Genomic DNA, 25,158 nt, shown 5'->3' with positions numbered 1-25,158 from the left:
CACCTTCGTACACGTTGGAGAGTAGTTACATTTCCAAGTGTTTACAAACTCCCTTAATGTTCCAATCCTTGCCATCATTTTCACCCTAATCTCCTCAAGCATTGTTATTATAGTTTTGTGCCTACCCGGTTAGCCAATAAACAAACGATCATATTGTTATCTACAAACGAGTTTGTCAAAACGGGAGCAACGACAAGGTAAATATGCATTACTCATACACAGCGACCATGATCCAAGCATTAAAACACTCGGCCATATTGTTATCTACGGAATCTACTTTTACATTAGTGTTGAAGTAGACCTTACACCAATAATTTATGTTGTAATACATCGGTTGTCCATCATTTTCGTTGGACCAAGCAACTTCATCTGCTCAATATTTCTCCTTAGTTGAGACTCAAAGGTGCTTTTGGCAATTCTCCAAAACTGTTGTCTTCTTTGTAGCCCTCTCCAGTCTTTGCTAAAGTTAGCTAAGATGTGCCTAGCACACTTTCACGTGTTCAACGGCGGGTAAAAGATCTTGAATAGCAACAAATAGTCCTGAAATAGTAGCATTAGTATAGATGAAAACACATGACTTTTCATGAAAAAAAATTGCAACAAATCTCTAGTGTACATACCTTCGCATATCTCGTTATCAATGTTAAATGTGTCCCATCTCCAAGTGCCAAATCTTCCTTCAAAATTCGATAAACCAAGTCCAAGTGCTCTTGTTTTCATACTCCACCACGGCCCGTGCCGGAGGCAACATTTGGTTATTACCATCTTTACACACAAAATTTTACCAACAATCGTCCTCTACAAACCCCTTTCGAAAAACAACCATCTAAACCAATACATTTTCTACTGGTCTTTGAAATGCTTTCTTCAAAGCATCAAAACGATATAAAAGCTGCGAAAAACGGCCTACTATCGGCATTTGGTTCGACAAGTTTAACTACACAAGTGGAACCAGGATTAGTCCTTAACAATTCATCCCTGTAGTCAAGGATTTTTCCAAACTCCTGAATATGATCTCCCATGATTTCTTTCAGTACTTTTGCTCTTGCTCTTCTAACTGTGGTCTTACCAACATGAAGATTAAACTTTGTCCTAATTAGCTCTTGCAACTGAACAACTTTAATGTTTGGCTGCTCAGTTATTCTCTTTCTATAAGTCTCGACAATAAACTTGGCATTACACAAGTAGTTTACGCTAGTTTGGAGGCAAGTATGCTTTGGAATGTAAGTTTTAATTTGGAAATCATCTGTGGTTTTATCAAGCCTAGCATACAATAACCATGGACAACCATCCTTGCACCTCACCCTAACCCTTGTAGGCTCATTCACCCACTTTTCTACTTTAACCCTTTTCTAACATATTTTATTCTTTCTCCTAAACTCATCAACATCTTTAAAGACCATACCCAACTGCCATACAACTTTCTTGGCAGTGGGGTCATGAATGATTTTGTTCTTATCATTCTTCCTTCTTGTAAACCTTTGTCTTCTTGGCGGTTACCCCAACATTCAATGTCCTCTTCATCATCCCAACCCTCATCCTCATCTATTTCAAAGCTATCATCAACAGAACTATCAATGTAAGGTTCATCACCTCCTAACCTACCCTCAAGACTAACCTTACCTATTCTAGTTTCATCAAATCCTAGATCCACACCAGCTTGACCTGCTGGAACCTCTTCACTGTCAGGTTTTGCCCTCTCACTTCTTTTTCTCCTACGAAATTCAATCCTCCTTTCGGCCCTCGACTCTCTTACCTCATCAGCCTCATCACTTGCATATTCATCCTCACCTTCCCCTTCTATGTCATCTACGGATTGTTCACTATCATCGGTTGAGAAATCGAACCTCATCTAAGGAATCGGATCCAATCGGACCTACATCTTTAAGATCTTCATGAACGACGGTGTAGAAGAGGAAGGTCTGTTTGTATTTTCGGCGGTAGTATCGGCACAAGGAAAAGAGGAATGGGGTGTTGTTTCTTCGGGAGCAACGGCGAGGTGTAGGATAGGTAGGAGGTGTTTTTTTTCCGGAACGAGAAAAATTTGAAGTAAAAGAGGAATGGGGTGGTGTGTTTTCGACGATGTGACGGTGTATAGGAGGTAGGAGGAGGTGTTTTTTCACAAGTTTGAGTAGAAAAGGACAAAGGTGCATTAGGACAATTTAAGGGCTCCTCAACAACCCTTTCATTACTACATCTTTCATCGGCCCCTATGTCGTCATCGGCCCCTTTATTAAAGGGGAACAAGATTCCTCCCTATCCTCGTGACTAACGTATTCTAATAAAGGTGGGTCAACAATCGCCATCAACCATGTGCTTGACAAAAACCTCCACGGTCACACCATCATTCAAACCCACATCATATTTAAAATAACCTCATCACTATCAACATCTACCAAAATGCCACAATGAGGTGGCTTAATATGAATGTGCAAGTAGTTGTGTATCCTAATTCTTTAATAAAGTCTCTCAACTCAAAAAAAGACAACATATCAACATCGACATTGAATATATCAGTAACTTCCCCACCTTCATATATTGGCTCCCCATTATTTAAGTGTAACACACCTCCATGGTACCATCTTAAGGTTACATACACAAAATCAACCATGTACTACCTAAATACAAAACAAAAAAATAAAGAATAACAAGTAATTCAACTTAATGTCAAACGGAATCAAAAAAATGATAATAATATGCACGATGGCGAAAACCCTAGACTACATCGTTTTTTGAAAAAAAAAAAAATCAAACAATATGCACAATATGATAATAAATGTCTTGATTACGATTAGGGAACTATGAAAATTTGTTTTTTATAGTCCGTTTCAAACAATATGCACAAAATCCTAGTATCATTTTTTGAAAGAAAAAAAAAATGTAAGGAAACTAACCTTTGGGATGAACAACAATGAACGTTTTTGTGAAACAAAGAGAAAATATGTACGTGAGAAAATGAAAACAAAGATTGGGGTTGAAAATGGTGTTTATCGTGAAATTTGGGATGGCTGCTAGGTTTTTGTGAATAAGAGAATTGGGATGGTGTTTAATTTAGGGCTACGGGTCGGGTTCCGGGTCAAAAAATGGGCTGAAATTAAATATGTGACACGTGGGCCAGGCGCGTGTGGACAAGCGCCATTTAATAATTGGGGGTTGGCATATTGGATCACTACATCAAAAAAAGGGGCATTTTAATACTGAAAAAAAAATTTCAGGGGGGTAATAGGTCCAACGCAAAGGTTAGGTGTGTAGTTGGCATTTTGGTCAAACGTTGGGGGGTATTTTGACTATTATCTCAATAATAACGTTCACATTTGACCAGGCTTTTTGGACATTCTACTATTAAAACAAGTAGCGGCACTTTCGAGGGTCCACCTTGAAATTTTAAAACAAAAAAAAGTATATTTCCAATTCCATTTGACTTGGTGTGTTAGGGACCCTCCAACAAAAGCCCTCACCTTTTTTTGTCGTCGATAAGTTCTCCCTCAGTGCCTTGCTAAAACACCGATTTAAGAGAGTCCTTTAATGTTCATATTGGATAATCCTAAAACCATCATATGCATTATCCAGCACTAGGGGTGGGCGTTCGGGCCGTCGGATTGGATATGAAAATTTCTGTTTGGATCTTCGATTTTCGAATTGAAGAAATTACCATCTAAATCCAAATAAACTCGGATTTGATTGGATTTTTAAAGTTCGGTTTCAGATTAATCGGTTTGGATATTTCGGGTTCTCGGTTTTGACTTTTGAGCATTTAAGTAGGCTTATTAGAAACAAACTCATGTGCCCCAGTTGCCAACTTACAGGTCTTAACATAATGTGAAATTAAATATGTGAATTCAACAAAGCGTTTTTACCACTAAATCAAAAGGTATCAAGTCACCTAGTTCAATTATACATTATTCCCTCTATTTTATTGGAAGCTGCTTATTCTAAAAGTAGTGAAGTTAACTCCAACTTTGCAAGCTATATCAAATTTAATTTAGTAGAAAATTGCGTATTACTCTTACTATTATAATGGGTAGAGCCGTAGGGTACTAATCTATTGGACCTTAGGACTAATTAATATTGGGCAATATGGGTAAGGCTAAATAGAAGGTATAAAATTTCGGATTTTCGGATATCCGAAAATCCGATATCCAATCTGAAAATTTAAAAATAAAATTCGAAGTGCAATCCAAATAATCTAAATATTCAAACCAAATATCTCTAAAAAGTTCGAATTTTGATTTGAATTTTGGGTTGGCCCAAACTATGCCCGCCCCTATCCTGCAAGACTCCATTGGATTACTATTGGGAACTAAATCTTGGAGAAAATTCAAATTCTTGTGGGAAGAAGAAAATTGCTAGTAGTGACGAAGTGTATTTTTTGAATAAGAAAAGCCATATGGGGAGGAAGTGATATTTGGAACATAAATAAAGTTGCTGAGATCTTTAGAAGGAATTTTCCCCTAAAATGCGATTTACAGATTGCATTTCAGAAATTCAATATTTTTTTTTCACTTTTTTAAGACGTGTTTCAAATTATCAAATACTCCCATCTTTATTTCTTATCATACTAAGTTTTCCATTTTTCTTATGTTTCTTTAAGTGGCTTTTATCCAACCATTAATGTTGTTTTGCTTGAAAACAATTTTGATCATAATTGTTAGTATATTATAGATTAGGGGTATTTTTGATCTTATAGGTTAAAACATGGGATTCAAAAATCATGTAGCGAAATATCTTCAAACCTACAAGTCTAAGAAATTGTATAAAATTCTTACAGGTAAATTAGAAATAGGAGCATTAGCATATATAGTGATCGTGGTGTTTTTTCAGATCATCTTCACGTAAAAAGGAAAGGGGCCAAAAATACCCCTAACATATGGAAAATGGCTGATAAATACCCTTCATCCACATATTGGTCTAATGATAACCCTCAAACTAACACAGAGACATTTGCAGTACACCTAGTGAATTCGTAATACCCTTCTTCGATGAAATTGATTTTAGCTTTGTCACGCTTTCCACTAATTTTTTTCTATATTTGTTTGTGTCGCATCCTATACTTGGGCCTAAGCGGCGGTCCAGTTGCACTAAAAATATCATTTGTCTAGAGCTTGCTGAAGGTCCATTTAGAGAAATCTAATGGGACTAATACTTGGCACGAATAGCCTTTTTTGGTTTGAACATAAAAATATTGAAGGTTAAAGACTCGTTTGGTTGGGAAACAACTTATCCCGGGATTAGTTATTCCACCCTCGAGGTGGGATAAAATAAGGCTACAATCCCGGGATTGGTTATCCCGGATTTTTTTTCCAACCAAATATGGAATAAGGAGGCACTAAAATTTTATCCCGGGAAAGTATTTTCTTATCCTTCACACCACACGACCAAGTAGTAGGACAACACAACTTAGCCGTAATTGAATGATTAACAAAGCAAGTCCATAAAAGGACTTGTGCTACTCACGGTAATCAAGCATATATCCAATTAGATTGGGATTTGCTATTTTCCATAGGAAAATTTCCATAAAGTTTATTTTTGGAATTAAACTCCTACCCCAATTAGTAATCTAATCCTTAACCAAATAGGAAAAGGTTTATAGGTGATGTTATATAAAGGGTTCTATAGCAAGCATTATGAGTACTACATCAAACCAAAAAAAAACAAAAACGCATAGAGTGATAAATTCTGAATTACCATACACAAACTTGGAAAAACACTTGGAATATGGCACCTGAGTTTCAGAAGAACACCATGTACGTGCCAACGGAGCTCGAAAGTGGAGACGTTCAAGAAAACTTCGATGATGATGGACGCGAAAAAAGAACAGGGACTTTGTTGACCGCGAGTGCACATATTATTACTGCCGTGATTGGTTCTGGAGTGCTATCTCTAGCATGGGCAATAGCTCAATTAGGATGGGTGGCTGGTCCTGCTGTTCTCTTTGCTTTTTCTTTCATCACTTACTTCACTTCTACACTTCTTGCCGACTGTTACCGTTCTCCAGGACCCGTTTCCGGCGAGAGAAACTATACTTACATGGACGTCGTCCGCTCTCACTTAGGAGGTGTGAAGGTGACACTGTGTGGAATTGCACAATATGCTAACCTCGTCGGAGTTACCATTGGATACACAATAACAGCATCTATTAGTATGGTGGCTGTACAGAGGTCAAATTGTTTTCACAAAAATGGCCACGAAGCTAGCTGCTCAGTTGACAGCTACCCATATATGATCATATTTGCAGTGATTCAAATTATTCTTAGCCAAATATCAAACTTCCACAAGCTCTCATGGCTATCAATTCTTGCTGCTGTTATGTCTTTTGCTTACGCTTCTATTGGTCTTGGACTGTCCATAGCCAAAGCTGTAGGTGTGGGGCACCATGCTAATACAAGCCTAACAGGGGTGGTAGTTGGGGTGGATGTATCTGGATCAGAGAAAGTATGGAAGAGCTTCCAAGCCATTGGAGATATTGCATTTGCCTATGCATATTCTACCGTTCTCATTGAAATACAGGACACACTGAGATCATCACCTCCAGAAAACAAGGTTATGAAGAGAGCATCACTAGTTGGAGTTTCCAGTACAACCTTGTTCTATATACTATGTGGTACCATTGGCTATGCAGCCTTTGGAAGCGAAGCTCCAGGAAATTTCCTCACTGGTTTTGGTTTCTATGAACCCTTTTGGCTTATTGACTTGGCCAACGTTTGCATTGCCATCCACCTTATCGGAGCTTACCAGGTTTTCTGTCAACCTTTATATGGGTTTGTGGAGGCTCGATGCAGCCAGAGATGGCCAGACAGCAAATTCATCAACTCTGAACACGCTGTGCAAGTTCCATGTTGTGGCGCTAATTACAACATCAACTTGTTCAGGTTGGTGTGGAGAACAACATATGTTGTTGTGACAGCCGTGATTGCCATGATATTTCCCTTCTTCAATGACTTCTTGGGTTTGATTGGGGCAGCATCATTCTATCCATTAACCGTCTACTTCCCAATAGAGATGTATATTGCCCAGAGAAAGATACCAAAGTATTCTTTCACATGGGTATGGCTGAAAACACTGAGCTGGACCTGCCTGATCATATCACTTGTTGCAGCTGCTGGATCTATCAAGGGTCTTGCTACTGATGTCAAGCATTACAAGCCTTTCTCAACTTAACAATAAGTCCTCACACCTGTTCAAATTAAATATGTAATGTTTTCAATAACAAGTGTAACTCAAGCTGATTGGATGTGTGTTATTCTTACAAATTTAATACAGTATGCCTTTTTAAGGACAATGCAGCTTAGTTCAGGTCATATTATTTGAATGATATATTAATATCGTGGTTCATTTACGTAATTGAAGTAACAAGTGTCAACATTTAACTCCAACGAATTAATTTTATCTAAGAAGATTGAATGCCCTTCCTGTAAGTAATATTTTTCATTATGATCATTCAACTTAAGATTTTTTTTTCACAAATCGCCACCCCAACTTATGACAAGAAATTGTTTTTCTCGTCTACCTTTGAACCAACAACTCCAGCAAATCATTATGAATCTTTTGTTTCCAAACTCAAATATCTTGACAGCTATACGTTTGACAGCAAGCGATTGTTTTCTAGAAAAATATTATGGTACATGTCTTTACGTGGGCTATTTAAGCTTGAAATTAGCCGGAATTAACTATAGAAATTCACAGCGCTTCACAGCGTGTTTCGTAAACCAAGCTAGTTTGCTAGTTCCAAGGGCCAACACTCTCTCCTGGTTGATGATTCTAACTAGCGGTGCTACCAACAACCTGTTTTTCTTATACACCTTAGCTCTTAGAAGATCAAGCTTGTACATAAGCCTGTAACTGACCCTTAATCATCTGATAATCTATGAAGCTTTGAAAGTCTAATTTGCAGACTTGCACACATAGAGGATAAAATAAGAGAAAGTTATATGAGATGGTTTGGCCATATCTTGCACTGGTCCACAGATGCCATCATGTGATGATTGAGAAGAATAGACCTAAAATCATATGGAAGAAAATATGATCTACATGATCGTTGGTGCGTATCAGAAACCTGTGAGAAGAATCCAAAGGCAACATCTATTTTTGAATTGGGATATGGTATGAAGATCAAATTTTGGCAGGATTACTGGTTTAGTCACATCCCTCCTAAGGAGGAATTTCCAGACTTATTCAGCGTCAGATCACATCCTCATTATAGAGTACTCTAATTAGAGAAAATAATAGGTGGAGTATCACATCAAGAGGATATGTCATGACTGGAATTTGGAGAGTTTTATCTTTTTGTTGACAACTGTATTTAAAATCCTGGATTGTTGAAACAGAAGATTTACTGAGAGACAAAAGAGGTTTACTTTAAAGGGGTGTTATCGTATGCTACACATGGAGGAACGGATCGTGGAATTTGACCTTGGCAATTAATCTGAAAAAGTAAGGCTCCTCTAAAAGTCTCTTGTTTTAATTGGATAGCACAAAATGAAGCATGTGTCACTCATGATAACCTGGGAAGAGAGAAACAATCTTGTGTAATAGGTGATAAATGTGAGAGAAGGATATGTTGGACAAAATCTCCTTATCCTACACTGTGATGTGACTACTGACATATCGAATATGTTTGTAAATCTACCCGGGATCCAATGGAGATGCCGAAATCCCTTAGAAATATATATTTAGTTGAACAGGGAAAAAGCCACAGAACTCTCTATGAAAGGTTTGTTACAATCGTATAATGCATTGTTTTGGCCCTTATGGAGTGAATGGATTTGGAGGTGTTCTACTGGAGTTTCTGATGCTAATCACATTTTGAATCTTGTTGTTTGAATACTGTAAATGCTTTGTTGGACTTCATATGCTCCCTAGAACTTTTAGGGGCTTCTTTTATACAGTTATTTTGTCTACAAGTATCTCCTTGGTTCTGGAATTCTAATAAAATTATTTACTTTAGTAGCAGTTTCTTTTCTTCAATGTGTATTACTATTTGTTGCCTCATTTGCTTTTTATCTTGATATTTTGTTGTCAAATTTTTCTTGACACCATGCTTCACGTCCTTGTCTTATTCTTTCGAGCCAAGGGTCTATCGGAAACATCCTCTCTACCCCACAAAGGTAGGGGTAAGATCTGTATACATCCTACCCTCCCTGGTGTTAAACTAAAACGGTCCAAAGATACTCTTAACATGATGCGATATTGTCCGTTTTGGGACAAACCCGAACGGTTTTCCCCAAAAGGCCTCACATCATTAAGCGTATCCAACACCTTATAAGTAACTCTTTTTTTCTTTTCAGCCACCAATGTGGTACTTTGTTCGCACACCCAACACCCAGACCCCACTTGTGGAACTACACTGTGTTTATTGTTGTTGTTTTTATCCCCAAAAAAATCATTGTCCTAGTTCAACATAGAGTTCCACTGTGCAGAAACAAATTCAAATAACACCATTATGAGTAGCTTTACACCTCCTGTTCCCTACTCCAGATTTCAGTTGGTCAAAATGAAAAAGAAAAATCAATAATTAAGCTGCCCCTATTTTAACAGCAAACTTAGCAGCAAGAAGCACAATGAAGTAAAGGAGACTTACATAGAGGAAATAACACAGACCCATTGTAGAATTCTAAGAGCAAGAGCAGAAGCAACTCCACTTCAATTGAAACTCTGAAAACAAGAATAATTACAACTGAGGAAGTACATCCAACATTGGGTGAAAACATCAAATTTGGAAAATCCATCACCAAAAAAGTGTAAAAGACCAAATATTAGAAAACACATTAAAGAAAAAACACCAAAAATGAAGGGAAAAGACCATAAAATTGAGATGGGTTTCTCATTCGAATAGTAAATGACAATTAACTTAACTGAGAGGATTATAGCCAAGAAAACTGGAGCTTGCTGATAAATCCTATTGTAGGAAGCGAAATGATGGTGTGTAGGAAAAGAGAAAGAGAAAGGCACGTCATTTTATAAATCTGTCTTAAATCCTCTCCTGTTTAGCTTATTTTGCTTTTCAAGAAACGGCGTGCCATTTGTCAAATGGTGAGCCTTCTTAGTTGGACAACTTGATATACTCAGTCTCAAACTTTTTATCATGGTATTAAAAATAATTATCTCAAATTATTTATCATTTTAGAAGTTTAAAATCCAAACGGGCTCATAAAACCTTAATTTTTATCTATTTTTATCTCATTATTTATCATTTTAGTAGAAATTAATTGATATTTCATTTTACTCTTAGTAGAAATTTTGATATTAATGAAGATGCCGCATAAATAGAGCAAATATTTAATGAAAAAAGATTATAACTTAAATATAAAAAATAAAAAAATAGTCAAATATCTCTCTTAATTAATCTTTCTTGAGGGGCATGTAAAACAACAACAAAAACGACAGATAATCTGAGATAATGGGAGTATTTGACAAGTGTGCTTCGTTTGGATTATTGAATGATTGAGTTTGCAAATTGCTCTTTGCTAGTACAGTCAAACCTCTCTATAACAATATGGTTGGGTCCGAAATTTTTCAGCTGTTATAGAAAATGGGCACGTTATACACCTACAACAGCATTGCCATTTAAATAATACTTCATTGTTATAGGCAAAAAAGATGCATAAAATCTAATTTTCATTTTTAATTGTCAATTTCTAAGCTTAATCACACTTTGTCTAACGAAGGAAAATCATTTAATGATGAAAATATATATATTCATATGATATTTTTTGTCATAAATAGTGTATTAAATGATCAAATATTTGGTCAAAATTTTCACTCTTATTATTGGTAATCATAGATATTCTATTTTTATAAAGATGGTTAATTATCATATTACCAAAAAAAGAAGATAACTGTTATATGGGGCGTAATTTTACAAAGAGCGTATTGCTATAAAGTTGGCTATTGCTTTTATAGGTGAAATGCTGTTATAGAGAAGTAAAAATATAACATAAAAAATCGATTCCGAAAAATCTTAGTTATAGAGAAGTAAAAATATAACATAAAAAATCGGTTTCGAAAAATCTTAGCCGTTATAGAGAGGTGCTGTTATATGCGGGTGCCGTTATAGAGAGGTCTGACTGTAGTAGCATTTTTTTACGGGAGATTTTTTTTTATTAAAAGTCCAAAAGTGAGATTTATAAAACTTAACATTTGTTTGATTTTGACAGTTATTTTTTAACTATCTAATAAGCATGAGTCCCTTGGACGACCAAGGGTAATTCAGTAAATGTGGCTTTGGTTCTCAGGGGTATTTTTGGTATTCTACAACACACTCCAACAATCTGGAATGATCCATATATAAAAAAAAAAAAATGAGGTGGTTTTGGAGAATGCACCGTTGGTACAAAGACACAACACACAATTGTAGACCCATCTGGTTCTTTTATATTTTACCACGTGGTATTACCATACAATTATCTTTCGCCTTCATTTTTACACTGCTTCTGGACTGTTCTTTTCCGGAAAAGTACTCCTTTTTAACTATCTAATAAGCATTAGTCCCTTGGACGACCAAGGGTAATTCAGTAAATGTGGCTTTGGTCCTCAGGGGTATTTTCGGTATTCTACAATACACTCCAACAATCTGGAATGATCCATATTTAAAAAAAAAAAATGGGGTGGTTTTGGAGAATGCACCAATGGTACAAAGACACAACACACAATTGTAGACCCATCTGGTTCTTTTATATTTTACCACGTGGCATTACCATACAATTATCTTTCGCCTTCATTTTTACACTCCTTCTGGACTGTTCTTTTCCGGAAAAGTACTCCTTCTCTGAGACAAGAAAAAGGTGACCTTCTTCTTTCATAATCTTTTCTTCCTTTTGTTTGCTAGATTCTTATTCTTCTTTCTTTGTTTATCTCTCCTGTGTTTTATTTCTTTTTCCTCTTTCCTTTTTGCTACGTTTTTGTTGGTTTTCACAGGTGATTTTTGGTTTCCTAGCTGCAAAAAGGGAGGGGGAATGGATATTTCTTTGCGTCTTTTTAATTTTTTTTTTAATCATATATGTGTTTCAGAGCAAAACTTACCGGTTTGATCTACTTTGATTTTCATTAAGTTGCTCTTTGTGCTGCATTGGATTTTAAGCATTTGACGTTGTTTTCCTTTTATTGCACTTCTATTTTCCGGTGGTAGTGACAATTATCGGAGTTTCTAATGGTTTGGTTTCAGTAGAATGTTTGTTCTAGAAAATTAATTATCGACCACTTTGGCTTTCGCAGGATTTTCAAAGTCAAATTTCCTCAAGCGAAGAAAGCAAGAAAATACTCTGACTGATAGGGGTAAATTCTCGATTTCTTCTGTCCTATATGTTTAGTTATAATGCTCAATGCTTGCGCTTTTTATTCTATATTATGGTAAATTGACATCTGTGCTTTAACATCAAATTAAACATTAGGATTGCGAAAATTCCAGTTTTAACAAAAGAACTCTATTAAACACTTGACATCAGATGTCCGACAAAAATAGTGAAAGAAACCTTAGACGCCGTATCGCTTATCGAGCAATGCCAGCTGAACAAAAGGAAGCTCTGCTGGAACGCCGTCGTGCAGCCTATTCTACAAGAAGGCGTCGTCTTTCTGAAAATTCTTCTACTAGCCACTCCATGCAGATTGATTCTTCCCCTGAACCTCCAAACTTGATTCCATTGCCGACTACTACCTTCATTAGAGACGGACTTTCTACTCCTCCCCGCCAACAACAACCAACTCAATGTGCCAGTGTGTATGAAATAGGTTAGCGTAAATTAACTTTAAGAATTTAAAGCTGCAGCTAGATAGTTATTCACTATAGTTGATATGTTAATCCTTGCAGGATCGACATCCGGAACATGTAATGACCGTTCTAGCTTACGCCAATCACTACCAACTGTTAGAGGTCTTTTTTTAATCATAATCATATTGTTACATTACTTATCCCATTTTCCTAGGTTTGACTCTTACTAAACTACACTAGAATTAACAAGGACATAGGTCAACACTGATGGGTTGTTGGAATATCAAAGAACTACCTTGTAGTCCTTCCATTTTAAAGAAAGTTCCAAACTGCAAATTTTGTAAAGCCAGGAGATTTCAATATGAACCTCCTAGCTTCTGTTGCAGTAAAGGCTCGGTGAAATTAGTTTCTCACCGAGTTGCCTTCCAAGTTAAAAAGCCTTTACTTAGGTGTCACTGATGAATCCAATCATTTCCGTACTTATGTAAGAACATATAATAACATGTTTGCATTTACTTCACTAGGAGTAAAGTACAATAAGGAGTTAGCAACCAGAACTCAAGGTATCTATACCTTTAAAGTTCAAGGACAAATGTACCATTTTATAAACAACCTCATTCCCTCCAATAATGAAGCAAGAAACCTACAGCTTTATTTTTATGACAATGAGGACGATATAGTTAATAAAATGGCCTTTTCAGAAAATCTGAACAGATCAGTTATTGCAAAGTTGATAGACATTCTAAAAGTTAATCCATACTCTATGTTTCTGAAATCTTTAACGGGCATTCCAAACCTGTCCAATTTCTATATTGCACTTAAATGTGATTCTGCCTTGGACCAACGAACATACAATTTACCCGTGTCTCAGAAGTTGCAGCTATATGGGTTGACGATGACTCTAACAATGCTATCTCATCACCGCATATTCGAATTTACACCCATTGTGATAGTAGCCAGTTGGTACGCTATCATTATGGTTGTTATGACCCATTACAATATCCTTTATTGTTTCCCTACGGAGAAAATGGGTGGCACTGCGGCATCCAAAAAATTGTAGAAAAACGTAGCTCTTCCAGGAATCATTCTTCCCACAATCAAGAGCAACTTCCTTCTGTCTCTAACTGGTGCTCAATTGATGGACTTCTTAACATCGAAGAAGAAATCTTACAGAAAGGGAGACGTAAGAAAAACAATGTGTCATGTCGTGAATATTACTGCTATAAACTTCAGATTAGAGACAATGAAGATAATGGAACTTTACATTCTGGAAGGTTATTCCAGCAATATTCTGTAGATGAATTTATAAAAGTGGAAACACAAAGATTGGACTTTTTGTTATTCAATCAAGATTTGTTTAGGCTTGAAGTATTGGCAGGTCTTAGGGATCTTCTAAGGCAAGGAGAAAGAGACACTTCAAAAATTGGCATAAAAACATTCCTTCCTGCTAGCTTTACTGGAGGTCCAAGAGACATGCGGCGTCGATATATGGACGCTATTGCATTAGTGCAGCACTTTGGTAAACCTGATATCTTCCTAACAATGACATGCAATCCTTCATGGCCAGAAATAGAAGATCTCTTACTACCTACTGATGAAGTCCAAAACAGACCAGATTTAATAAGCCGTACATTTAAAGCAAAGGTAGAAGAACTAAAGTCAGACATCATTAAAAAAGGTATATTTGGAAAAGTGGCAGCTTTTATGTACACTATAGAATTCCAAAAACGAGGTCTCCCACATGCTCATTTCCTTATCATACTTGCTGATGAATACAAATTATTAACACCTGAAGCTTATGATAAAGTTATTTGTGCTGAAATACCAAACCCTGACACAAATCATTATTTACATTCATTGGTTATTAAGCATATGATGCATGGACCTTGCGGAAGTTTAAATCCTAAAAGTCCATGCATGATAAAGACGGGACACTGTAAATTTAAATATCCCAAAAGTTATGCCCCTGAAACATGTAAAGGTAAGAATTCCTACCCAATTTACAGAAGGCAAGATACCGGAATTTTTTCAAGGTTAGAACTCAATATCTCGACAATTCATGGGTTGTTCCTTACAATCCATATCTATTAAGCAAGTTCAATTGTCACATAAATGTTGAAATTTGCTCGGATGTTAAAGTTGTCAAATATATCTATAAATACATTTGTAAGGGGCATGATAAAATTGCTTTCCATGTACATAGTAATGATTCTGATGTAGAAATAGACGAAATAAGAGACTATCGATCAGCTAGATGGGTTTCACCGCCAGAAGCTATGTGGCGTTTGTTCGCCTTTCCTATTAGTGAAATGAATCCAGCGGTCTACCATCTTCAGCTTCATCTTAAGGAACAACAATATGTTTCCTTTAAGACAACTGCAACTCTAAACTCAGTCTTAAATAATCCTACAACTGCAAAAACAATGTTAACAGAATTCTTTTCAATGAATGCAACAAATGCGGTTGCAAATGAACTTAACTTACTATACAAAGAATTCCCCCAATACTTTGTCTGGTCAACAACCGATAGAATGTGGACACGAAGAATACAAGGCAATGTTATTGGTCGTATTGTCACTTGTCATCCAACAGAAGGAGAAAGATACTATCTTCGACTATTGTTGATGAACATAAGAGGACCAAAATCCTACGAAGATCTTAGAACTGTTAATGGAAGATGTTGTAGCACATTCCGAGAAGCTGCTGGAAAAAGAGGCTTGCTAGCTTGTGACAACAACTTAATTGAATGTATGTCAGAAGCTACTAATTACCAAATGCCATACAGTTTGAGACGTTTATTTGCAACACTATTAGTTTATTGTAACCCTGCTAATCCGAAAGGATTATGGGAAAGATTTGAATCTTCTATGTCTGAAGATTTTACAACTACACCAAACATACAAACAAACAACATTCGTTATTTAGTGCTAAATCAGATTAACGATTTTTTACATTCAATGGGACGTGATATTAATGAATTTAAACTTATATCAGAAAAAATCTCACCTTCCACCTCTTTTACTGGAATTCAAGAGGCTAGAGACATCCACTTGGAAAGAAACATAGTTGTGACTGAGGAGGATTTATTGCTATACAAAAAATTGAATAAAGAGCAACAAACAGCATATCATGCAATCCTTAATAGGATATTTTCGAATGGAATAGGCGCTTTTTTTATTGATGGTCCTGGAGGAACTGGAAAAACCTTTTTATATCGTGCTTTACTAGCTACTGTACGATCTAAAGGATTTATAGCATTAGCAACAGCAACTTCTGGTGTTGCAGCTTCCGTCCTCCCAGGAGGACGAACTGCTCACTCACGTTTTAAACTTCCTATTGACACAAATAAAAGTCATAGCTGTAATATTAGTAAACAAAGTTCACTTGCATCTTTAATTCGAGATGCAAAGCTAATAGTATGGGACGAAGTATCTATGGCAAAAAAAAAGCTTGTTGAGACTTTTGACTTACTTTTGAGAGATATTATGGACTCGAATACACTCTTTGGTGGAAAGGTAGTTGTTTTCGGTGGTGACTTTAGACAAACTTTGCCAGTTGTACAGAGCGGGAAAAGAGAGGACTTTATTCATGAATGTCTATTAAACTCAAACATCTGGGATCTTCTAGAAAAATACCGACTGTCAAAAAATATGCGTGCCAGAATTGATCCTACATTCTGTGAGTATTTACTGAGAATTGGAGATGGCAGGGAAAAGGTTAATGAACATAATAAAATTGAAATTCCAGAATCTTTTCTCATTCCATTTACAAACGAAAAAGAATCATTGAACATCTTGTTCAAAACTATTCATCCCAATGTAAACACACTCATCCACGATACATCCTCTGTGACATCTCGCGTTATTCTAACAACCAAAAATGATTTTGTAGATGAAATTAATCAAATGTTCATAGATCAATTTCCAAACACTATTGTGACATTTATCGGAATTGACGAAACTGTAGAGCCAAAAGATCAAAGCCAATATGAAGATTTTTTGCATACTTTAAATCCTTCTGGTTTACCTCCATATAAGTTAGTTCTAAAACAAAATTGCCCTGTTATCCTACTGCGCAATTTGAACCCTTCTGAAGGTTTATGTAACGGCACCCGCCTAATTTGTACTAATTTCAAAACTCACGTTATTAGTGCCAAAATTGCAAGCGGCGACTTTAAAGGCAAACATGTTTTTATTCCTCGCATACCATTACTATCATCACAAGATGAAAAATTACCTATTCCATTTAAAAGAACACAATTTCCGATTAGACTGTGTTTTGCTATGACTATAAATAAAGCTCAAGGTCAAACATTAGACTTTGTTGGAATTTATTTACGTGAACCTGTATTTTCACACGGTCAACTTTACGTTGCTTTGTCACGAGCAAAAAGTTCCGATTGTGTAAAGCTGTTAATTCGCCCCGCAACAACAGACAACCTCGATGATCATTCTACTTACAATATAGTATATAGTGAAATTATCAAAAAAGCTTTCTCTTAAACTGTTTGATTGACTATATATATAATAACAGCTTAAGAATCTGTAAGTTATCAGTTTGATTTTATGTTTTCTATTTAGTATTCCTCCATTTATCCCGCTAACTTACTAAAACACTGTTCCTTCATTATTTTTCAGCTTCAGCAAAAAATGGCACAAAAACTGGGTATACATGTGATAACTCCAGACACAGCTGACTGGACTTGTAAGATACAAGTTGTAGATATATGTGGACCAGGTGAAAGTAATGTAAAAAAGATAAAATATCTGAACATGATTGTTCAAGATGAGCAGGTGCATCTTTACTTTTCCAAATAATTTACATTTTCTTACTGTACCAACTAATGAATATGTTCTGTCTTTAAACATCTTTCAACTATATACTTACACTTTGAACATATATGTCTTGCACAAATTTCTACAGGAAGATCAAATAAAAGCAATTATTTATGGAGATGACATCCCCATTTATCAGAGTCTGATGAAACTTTATCATACCTACTGGATAACGGGTGCACGCATACAACTACCAAATCTGAAATATGAAAGTCCATTGCATGCATTTGAATGGGTTCTCGATAAAAAGACCATCATTGATCCAATTGAAAAGAATGCTGAAGATGCGTTACCACCTCCTACAAAGCTTAATGTTACCTCCTTCTTAGATATTAAGGATCAGGCCTTCCGAGATATCAATAATACTCTGACTAAAAAAGAATTCAGTACGACTGTTTTATTCTTTTACTCACTGAATTTTACTCTAATATAAACTACCAATTTATCACTTCAAATCTTCATTTACTGACTTTAAAACCTCTTGTCAACAGACATACTTGCAATTGTTGTCAACTGTTCCCCACCAAGATATGTTGCAAGTGTCGAGAAAAGATTGCAAGAGCTCATTGTTATTGATACCCTGTAAGTGTTTTCATCTAACTTTAGGCTTTTTCATAGTTTCTTTTATTCTTACTATTTTACGCTACAAAAGAGACACTACAAATACTGCCCATTTTGCCATGAACAGTAACCAAAGTTTCAAGTTCACAATATGGGAAGAACCACTTATAGAAAATGAAGGTAGCAAACTCCTGAGGCAATTCCAAGAATATCCTATAATTCTTGCAAGACGTATTGGGGCATCCAAATTTGAAGGTGAGCTATAATAAACAACACTTCCTATATTTTTTAATATTTCAACTGCCAATAGTTGATTCTTGATTTAATATGAATTTTTAGCAATTATTTTTCCTCACTTTTTAAAATTTTCCATATCTATTGATTACATTTAACCTTCAACTTTTGGTTAATCGAATGTATCTCTCTCATTCATCTTCCTTGAAGTTTATTGGAGTATGCATATGTGGTCATTTTGTGACTTGCTGCAATTTCTATTTGGCTACATAGATTTGGTGATTTTATATAGAATAGCATTTATATTTAAACTTCCGAATTTATGCACTTCTTAAAATTATGCTATGCTTAGCTATTAAGTCTTTTTTGTGATTTACAACAAGAACTCTATCACTTATATATTATTTTCTGTGCTAAGATTAGGACAAACAAAACAAGGATGATTTAGCATGATTCCTGTTGAGTGTGTATGATACCTATGACATGTTATAACTTTGTTCTTTTCTTTGTTTATAACTCACTGCAAATTAGTGATAATGGTAGATGAGATTTGTCCAGAAAATTTCTCTTTGGGCATAACAAATAAAGCAATTCATAACATTTTGAATTTAATATATTTTTCATATTCCAAAGTTTTAGTTTGTCTCAATTTGTATGGAATTTGAGGATTCTTTTGTAATATATGCTGGTTTTTATAATCTTTTAGAAGTTCCTTGGTAATTGATTCTTCGAATTTGCAATGCCAATTTTAATCTTTCCCCTTTGTTTACTGCATTTTTAATTCTCTTGATTACGTTTTTTTCGTGTGTTTGTGTATATATGAGCAAATTAACTAAATTTGTTTGAGCCATCTTTAATAATGAATTTGAGTATTAAAAGATCGATTCATATTTTACATAAAAATGCAACTTGCTCAAGCACTTCATATAAATAGAAAGAGATGGTTACGGGATTAATGAAGGATAGAATATTTATTTTTATCCGGATAGAAGAATTCAAGTGCATATATCACTTGAGAAGAAGATATTGAATCGGCATTATGGTTTTAGCTCGAAGATTCCAAAGAAATTCTCTATCATTTAAGTGGTTGTGCATGAACAGTCAAATTTAGTTTCAACAACCGAGTATCTCGAAGATTTTAATTCTATAAATAAACAAATTTTCCTTTTTAAATATTTTAGACACTTATGCTTGATTAGGTTATTTCAAATGTAGAAAATTATTAGCAACTTTTGTTAATCAAAAATATGCGTTTCTTTCAATGTTTATTCATTTTTGGATTTCTTACGAAGGTTTCTCTCTCATTGAAGAATTCAAAGTGAGCAATAAATTTCTATTGCATCTTCCATTTTACAATCATTGGATCAAAATTGTGAAAACAAGATATGTTCTCTCTTATGCATTGACCGAGAGAAGATTTAGTCACATAAATAAACTTAGATGCTCACCCTATTTTATTTCCTTCAACGATTTCTTAAACTTTTGTGTCGAAAATGCGGTTATATCGGTATTCCTTATATAGAGAATAGTACTACAAGACCTAATTGCTTCTCTTTCCAGAATATTTCGTTAATTTGAATGCCACAACTAATTACGATGGGCTGTCACCTTATAAAGCTAATTATGACATCAAGATGTAATATACATTGAGGCTGTTAACTCTGTTGCTTCTATTTGAAGGAAGTCATTATGCACCAAAGATTCCTTTTTCAGTTTTATCAATGAGTTTCTAATTTTTCCCACTACAAAGAATCAGGAAGATGGATATTATTTGCCTTTCCTCTTATTTTCCAACCATGCATATGTTAATTTACGGTAACAGACAATAGATTTGAAGTGGTGAGAAAGTTACACCGATTTGTAAATATCATTATAAACCCTATCTGTCACTATGTTGGAGCTTACTCTCATGGTATTGAAGTTTTGTTTTAATAGATATTGACATTTTAATTAATAATGTCTACAACAATATAATTGACTGCAAATAGAATTAACTTCATCGACATGTAATGTAATTGATGTAGGTATATCATTGACAACAAAGTTTAGCACAACAATACAGATTGATCCACCTTATCCACAGTGTCAACAACTACAAGCATGGTATTACATTACTTCTCTCTATATTCTACCTATTTTTCTATTAGAATTAATATTCTAAATAGTTAAGCTTTTTGTTCTGCACAGGGTCGCAGAGAACAAAGAAACACTTACCTCTTTCACTATGCGGAGTACATCCAGATCTGGATCTCTCATCTCTGTTTCAATGAATGAAGAAGTAGTGCCAATTGCAAACATTCAATCCCAGGAAGACGTTAGTACATTGTTTTATTCATAGTTTCATATTAGAGTCTATTCTGACAATCATTAGTCTCATCTCCTAATACAGGGACAGGCATTCTACATTGAAGCAAAAATATCCTTGCCAAATAGCCTCAAGTCTTTCTGTGTTTTGAATTGTTCAAGCTGTGGACAAGAAGTACGCAGTACAACCAAGAGAAAAATTCACTGCATGAATTGTAATAAGCAGAGTATGTTGGTTCCCAGGTACTTTTGGATCTATTTTCGTAGACATTTTTACACCGTCTGCAAAAATCTTTTTACTCTCAACAACAAATAATAATTTTTTTATACATATAATACTATAGGTGTCGATTTGATGTGAATCTCAAAGATGCCTCTGGCTCGGCAACTGGGATGATTATGGACAAAGAAGGAGAAAAACTATTATCTCTTACTGCAGCAGAGATTTACGAAAGAGTTTCAGCTGAGGTACAATTTGTAAAAAAACAATTTATACATAATCACCTCCTAAATAAACTTTCAAAAAATTAAACGAATTTTTTTTCCCCTAGAATGAGAACCTGCCTGTGGAAGATTTCCAAAGCAAATTTGACCAGAAGCTGTTCGTAAATTCAAGTGAAGAAGCCATTTGGCCGTGCTTCATCCACATCATCTTCAAAATTGTATATCCAGTCATGCATTGAAAAGGAAAGCATTATTCATTCTCTCCCAGCACCAGCCACAGCATCAATCAATATCAGCGAAAGCAGTAAAAGGAAAAAAGAACATGTATCTTCCCATGATACAAAAACAAAGCTGCCAACCGAACAAGGTGAATCAGTCAAGATGAAACAGAAACTGGAGCCAACAACTCCAGTGAAAAGGAAATGAAGGTCACCAACACATTTCTTCTTCTCAATCTTTCTATAAATATATATCACAGCTTTCGTTAACAACTATCATCTTCCTTTTACACAGGTTAACCAACTAATTTTGCAACCACTTTTGGCTTTCATGGAACAAAGGTAATTACAACGAAAATTCTTATCATTTATCACTTAGATGTTTCACCTACTTCATCTCAAGTATTTTGGTTTAAAGTTGCGATCTTTGTTTGGTAATCTTTAGGAAATTTACTTTTTCATTTACTTCCCTTAATTTATGCTCAGCATCTAGACACTAATATTGGTGATCCTTTATATTTAGCTGATTGCTTAATTTTCCCCTCTTCCCAACAACTACTACTCACTAAATTTTTTTAAATACATATCAACAGTTGTTTTGCAGGAAAATGAAGTGTTGACTATAACTTGCTCAATTTTTGGCTTGTACATAGATTTCCAGTGACTTCTATAGTCATGGAATAAAGGTCAGTCTCTGCTATGTTGCTTTCTTCCCCAATTTTCAGGTTCTAACATCATATCTGTTTGTAAATTAATCTGTTAGCTACAGATCTACCATTTTTTTTGCCCTGCTGATTTAACTGTGGAGTATACAAATTACCCACTCTGTTGTACTACCTTTGATGTTGAATCAAAGCCCTCTGGCAATTGAAAACATATACTATCCCATAGCCTTGAAACCACTTCATTATTCCCAATCTACACCTATAAGTCCATAACTCTTTTTTTGTTTTTGATGCTTATCAGTTATGGACTGAGGTTAATCTGGGGTTTGGGAAGCCTCAATGCCTCTCTCTCTCCCCCCCTTTTTCTTTCACTAGAAATGGATGTCCTTTATATTTCATGTTATATTGATAGATGTGTGTACTATATGAACAAATTAAACGTAAAGATTACCCGTGTTTAAATTTTAATTAAGAAACTTCATGAAATGCTTGAAGAATAGATGTCTAACAATAAAGAAAGATAGACAGAACAATAAAAGAATGATAAGACACAACCCAAATAGAAAAGGCAACGAAACATACATATCCTGGTACCAAAATAGTGTGAAAAATCTTGGCAGCAAGAATAAAATAAATACCAAAGAAATCATAGAGAAATAAACAAAATGACACCCCAAAACAGCAAACTGGAAAAAAAAGGCAGCACCTCTAGGACGAGGTCGAGAAGAATATACTGCGAGAATATCTCATCTCTCAGAAAATTCTACTGCCAGCCATTCAGTTCAGCCATGTTCTTCCTCTGAACCCAAAAGCCTATTCCAGGACACGCTGCTATTTTCGTTCGCACATGCTTTTGTTTACTATTTCAGGATACATTTAAAGAGTTACATACATTAGGGAACTTCCTGTAAATCACCGGATCAATGGTAGGGACATATAATGAATAGTATAACTTATACTGTTGGGCGAAACCTAACATACATGCTTCAATTTGTTCAAGTATTTGTTGGGAACTCATTTTTTAGATGCTTTGTATATTCCATGTGACTTGAGGTTAAAGTTGTAGTATTTCTTTTATTATTATCAGTTCATCGTAAACCTTTTTCTAACTAAACTCTACAAATTTTACGGCATGTGAGAAGGTTGAAATCTATACTTTGTTTGGAATAAAGCCGACGAGACAATATCTTTTATATTTTTGTGAATTGATTGGAATTGCTCCGAACTACAGTTTAGTAAGTTCAAAAATTAGTAAAACATACTGCTAAGCGTGGCCATTATGAACTCTGAAACAGTGTTGGAAAAGAAAACTAAAACAGTTTCCTTTCTTCCTTCTCTTGTGTTTTTCATTAGTTAGTGTTCTTTTTTTTTTTTTTTTTAATGCATATTATCATTTTATATGATTTATTCTTTTTTTCCTTATTTTTGGAATAGGTTGTCAATAGCAGTTAAATAAATGTTATAGTCTCATTAACAAGAGCCCAGGACCAAAAAAATACACCTCCATTAACATTAATTTCATTCATAGCTTGTACATGGAAATAAACTATGGTCTGCTTGGTAACTTGTAAGCAATGCAGTTCTTGCACCAACAAAAAAGACATGTAAATGTGTGAATAAGTTGTGACTAAAAACGTTCCTTTGATACCATCAATGAAATACCATTTACCCTATCAAAAATCACTAGAAACTTGTCAAACTCCAATGTCCAATCAGTTGTGACTAAAAACGTTCCTTTGATTTTTCCTTTTTTTCACATTTTAACACACTGAAATAATTATTGTATTGTGAAAATGATGAAATCTGCTAATGCATTACATTGTGTGCTTATGAGTCTTCAGACACATTTATCCACGAAAAACAAAGGATTATGTATGAAGAGATTGTTTACATTGATAGCTACTAAAAATATAAGTTATCTTTCCAATTAGATGTGTGGGAACATGATCAAGTATTTGAATATGTTTTAAATGTAGGAAGCACCAGCTGTTGTTAAATCCTACTATGACAAAAGAATTGTAGGATGTCCAGGAAGTGAAGGCAGTAAGTCTATCTCTGTTACAGATTTTTTCCTTTAGCCAGTTCACTTAATCTTCTAAGTTGTTTTCTAATTTAACAGAAGATGAGCATCACGTTGTTTGGTTCTGGCTAGAGAAGGGCAAGCCACATGAATGCCCAGTATGCACACGCTTTTGTGGTAGGTACGGAATTTCTGTATTCTTGGATCATATTATCAAGTTCTAGACTGTAAAGGAATTGGTAGAAATATGAGTTCATAGTCCTTGCTGTTCTTTATGTGAAAGGCAATGGCACACACCCACCACCACACCCCCCACCCTCAATTTTTTAGAGCAGAGGGTGGAGAGGAAAGGGACATCCCAATTTTTCTGCCAAGTTCTTAGCTGATTTTAACTTTCTTCTCTATCAACATTTGTTCTATCCTTTGTACCAGTAAGCAAAGTAAGAGTCATTAAACTTTCTTTATGTTTACAGTATTACTTTGCTATCTACTGGATTATGTAAGTTTATTCCTTCAATTTCTTCGCAGGTCATGAAAGAGTTTTATCTTTCAAGAGCATACTTATGTTCAACTGCCAGAATTCAGATTTCAGCCCAACCTCATACAAATGTTGGAGCACCTACAATCTTTGTACTTTTGTCTTTCCTGCAAACTACTCCTGTAACTTTGTTCCACAAATGAATGTAATATACTATGAACCATGTTATGTTAATATTTAGTTTAATCATCTCTCCTTTATTTGCATCTCAGTAGTAACTAACGCCCGTGCCTTGCACGGGCACAAACCATCTAGTATATAATATAATATAAGTACTACTCTCTCAGATTATTTTATATAAGGAAAACGATTAAAAAAAAATGTGTTTGGTGTTTATGATTTATCGTATATAAACTCTTCATTAATCTATCTGCTCATTGAAATCTACAATGTTATCTTCTATTTTGAATACACCCTGAACAATTGAAAAATGTCAAATTATGTTGCGATGTGGCAAGTAATAAATATTAATTAAGAAAATTATACTTGAGCATAATACATATTTGAGCCTCCATTGTCAATTAAGAAAAGAGAAAAAAAAAATCAAAAAATAAATAAAAACGAGGTTTATTAGTTATGAGGGCAAAAATGAGCTAAAAAGGTGAGTGAAAATATTTTTAGCAAAATAGGCGGATG

General features: G+C 35.0%; 2 protein-coding genes across 19 annotated transcripts; both read left to right on the top strand.

Annotated features, from left to right (window-relative positions):
- Positions 1-5,442: 5,442 nt before the first annotated feature.
- On the top strand, positions 5,443-7,171 carry LOC132044745 (amino acid permease 6-like). The gene has a single exon (XM_059435246.1). The coding sequence runs from the start codon at positions 5,716-5,718 to the stop codon at positions 7,156-7,158; it is 1,443 nt and encodes a 480-aa protein (XP_059291229.1). The 5' UTR covers positions 5,443-5,715; the 3' UTR covers positions 7,159-7,171.
- Positions 7,172-11,696: 4,525 nt separating this feature from the next.
- On the top strand, positions 11,697-24,711 carry LOC132044772 (uncharacterized). 18 transcript variants are annotated; one of them, XR_009412255.1, is made up of 16 exons: positions 11,705-11,780; positions 12,211-12,270; positions 12,441-12,723; positions 12,803-12,865; positions 17,341-17,496; positions 17,627-17,924; positions 18,030-18,120; positions 18,227-18,354; positions 20,358-20,436; positions 20,521-20,647; positions 20,723-20,880; positions 20,982-21,105; positions 21,189-21,509; positions 21,595-21,641; positions 21,893-21,985; positions 24,084-24,497. XR_009412255.1 is itself a non-coding variant. In XM_059435288.1 (11 exons), the coding sequence occupies exons 2-11, from the start codon at positions 12,824-12,826 to the stop codon at positions 21,318-21,320; spliced, it is 1,335 nt and encodes a 444-aa protein (XP_059291271.1). In that variant the 5' UTR covers positions 12,277-12,723; positions 12,803-12,823; the 3' UTR covers positions 21,321-21,510. The 18 variants fall into 18 exon arrangements, 3 of the variants coding, with proteins under 3 accessions (XP_059291271.1, XP_059291269.1, XP_059291268.1); XR_009412262.1 differs by lacking the exons at positions 11,705-11,780; positions 12,211-12,270 and adding an exon at positions 23,987-24,007 and having other exon boundaries at positions 12,277-12,723; positions 21,904-21,985; positions 24,084-24,499; XR_009412257.1 differs by lacking the exons at positions 11,705-11,780; positions 12,211-12,270 and adding an exon at positions 23,987-24,007 and having other exon boundaries at positions 12,277-12,723; positions 24,084-24,498.
- The last annotated feature ends 447 nt before the right edge of the window (positions 24,712-25,158 follow it).

This window comes from Lycium ferocissimum, unplaced genomic scaffold, assembly GCF_029784015.1.
Source record: "Lycium ferocissimum isolate CSIRO_LF1 unplaced genomic scaffold, AGI_CSIRO_Lferr_CH_V1 ctg518, whole genome shotgun sequence".
NCBI lineage: Eukaryota > Viridiplantae > Streptophyta > Magnoliopsida > Solanales > Solanaceae > Lycium > Lycium ferocissimum.
This window is presented reverse-complemented; position numbering and strand designations above follow the sequence as displayed.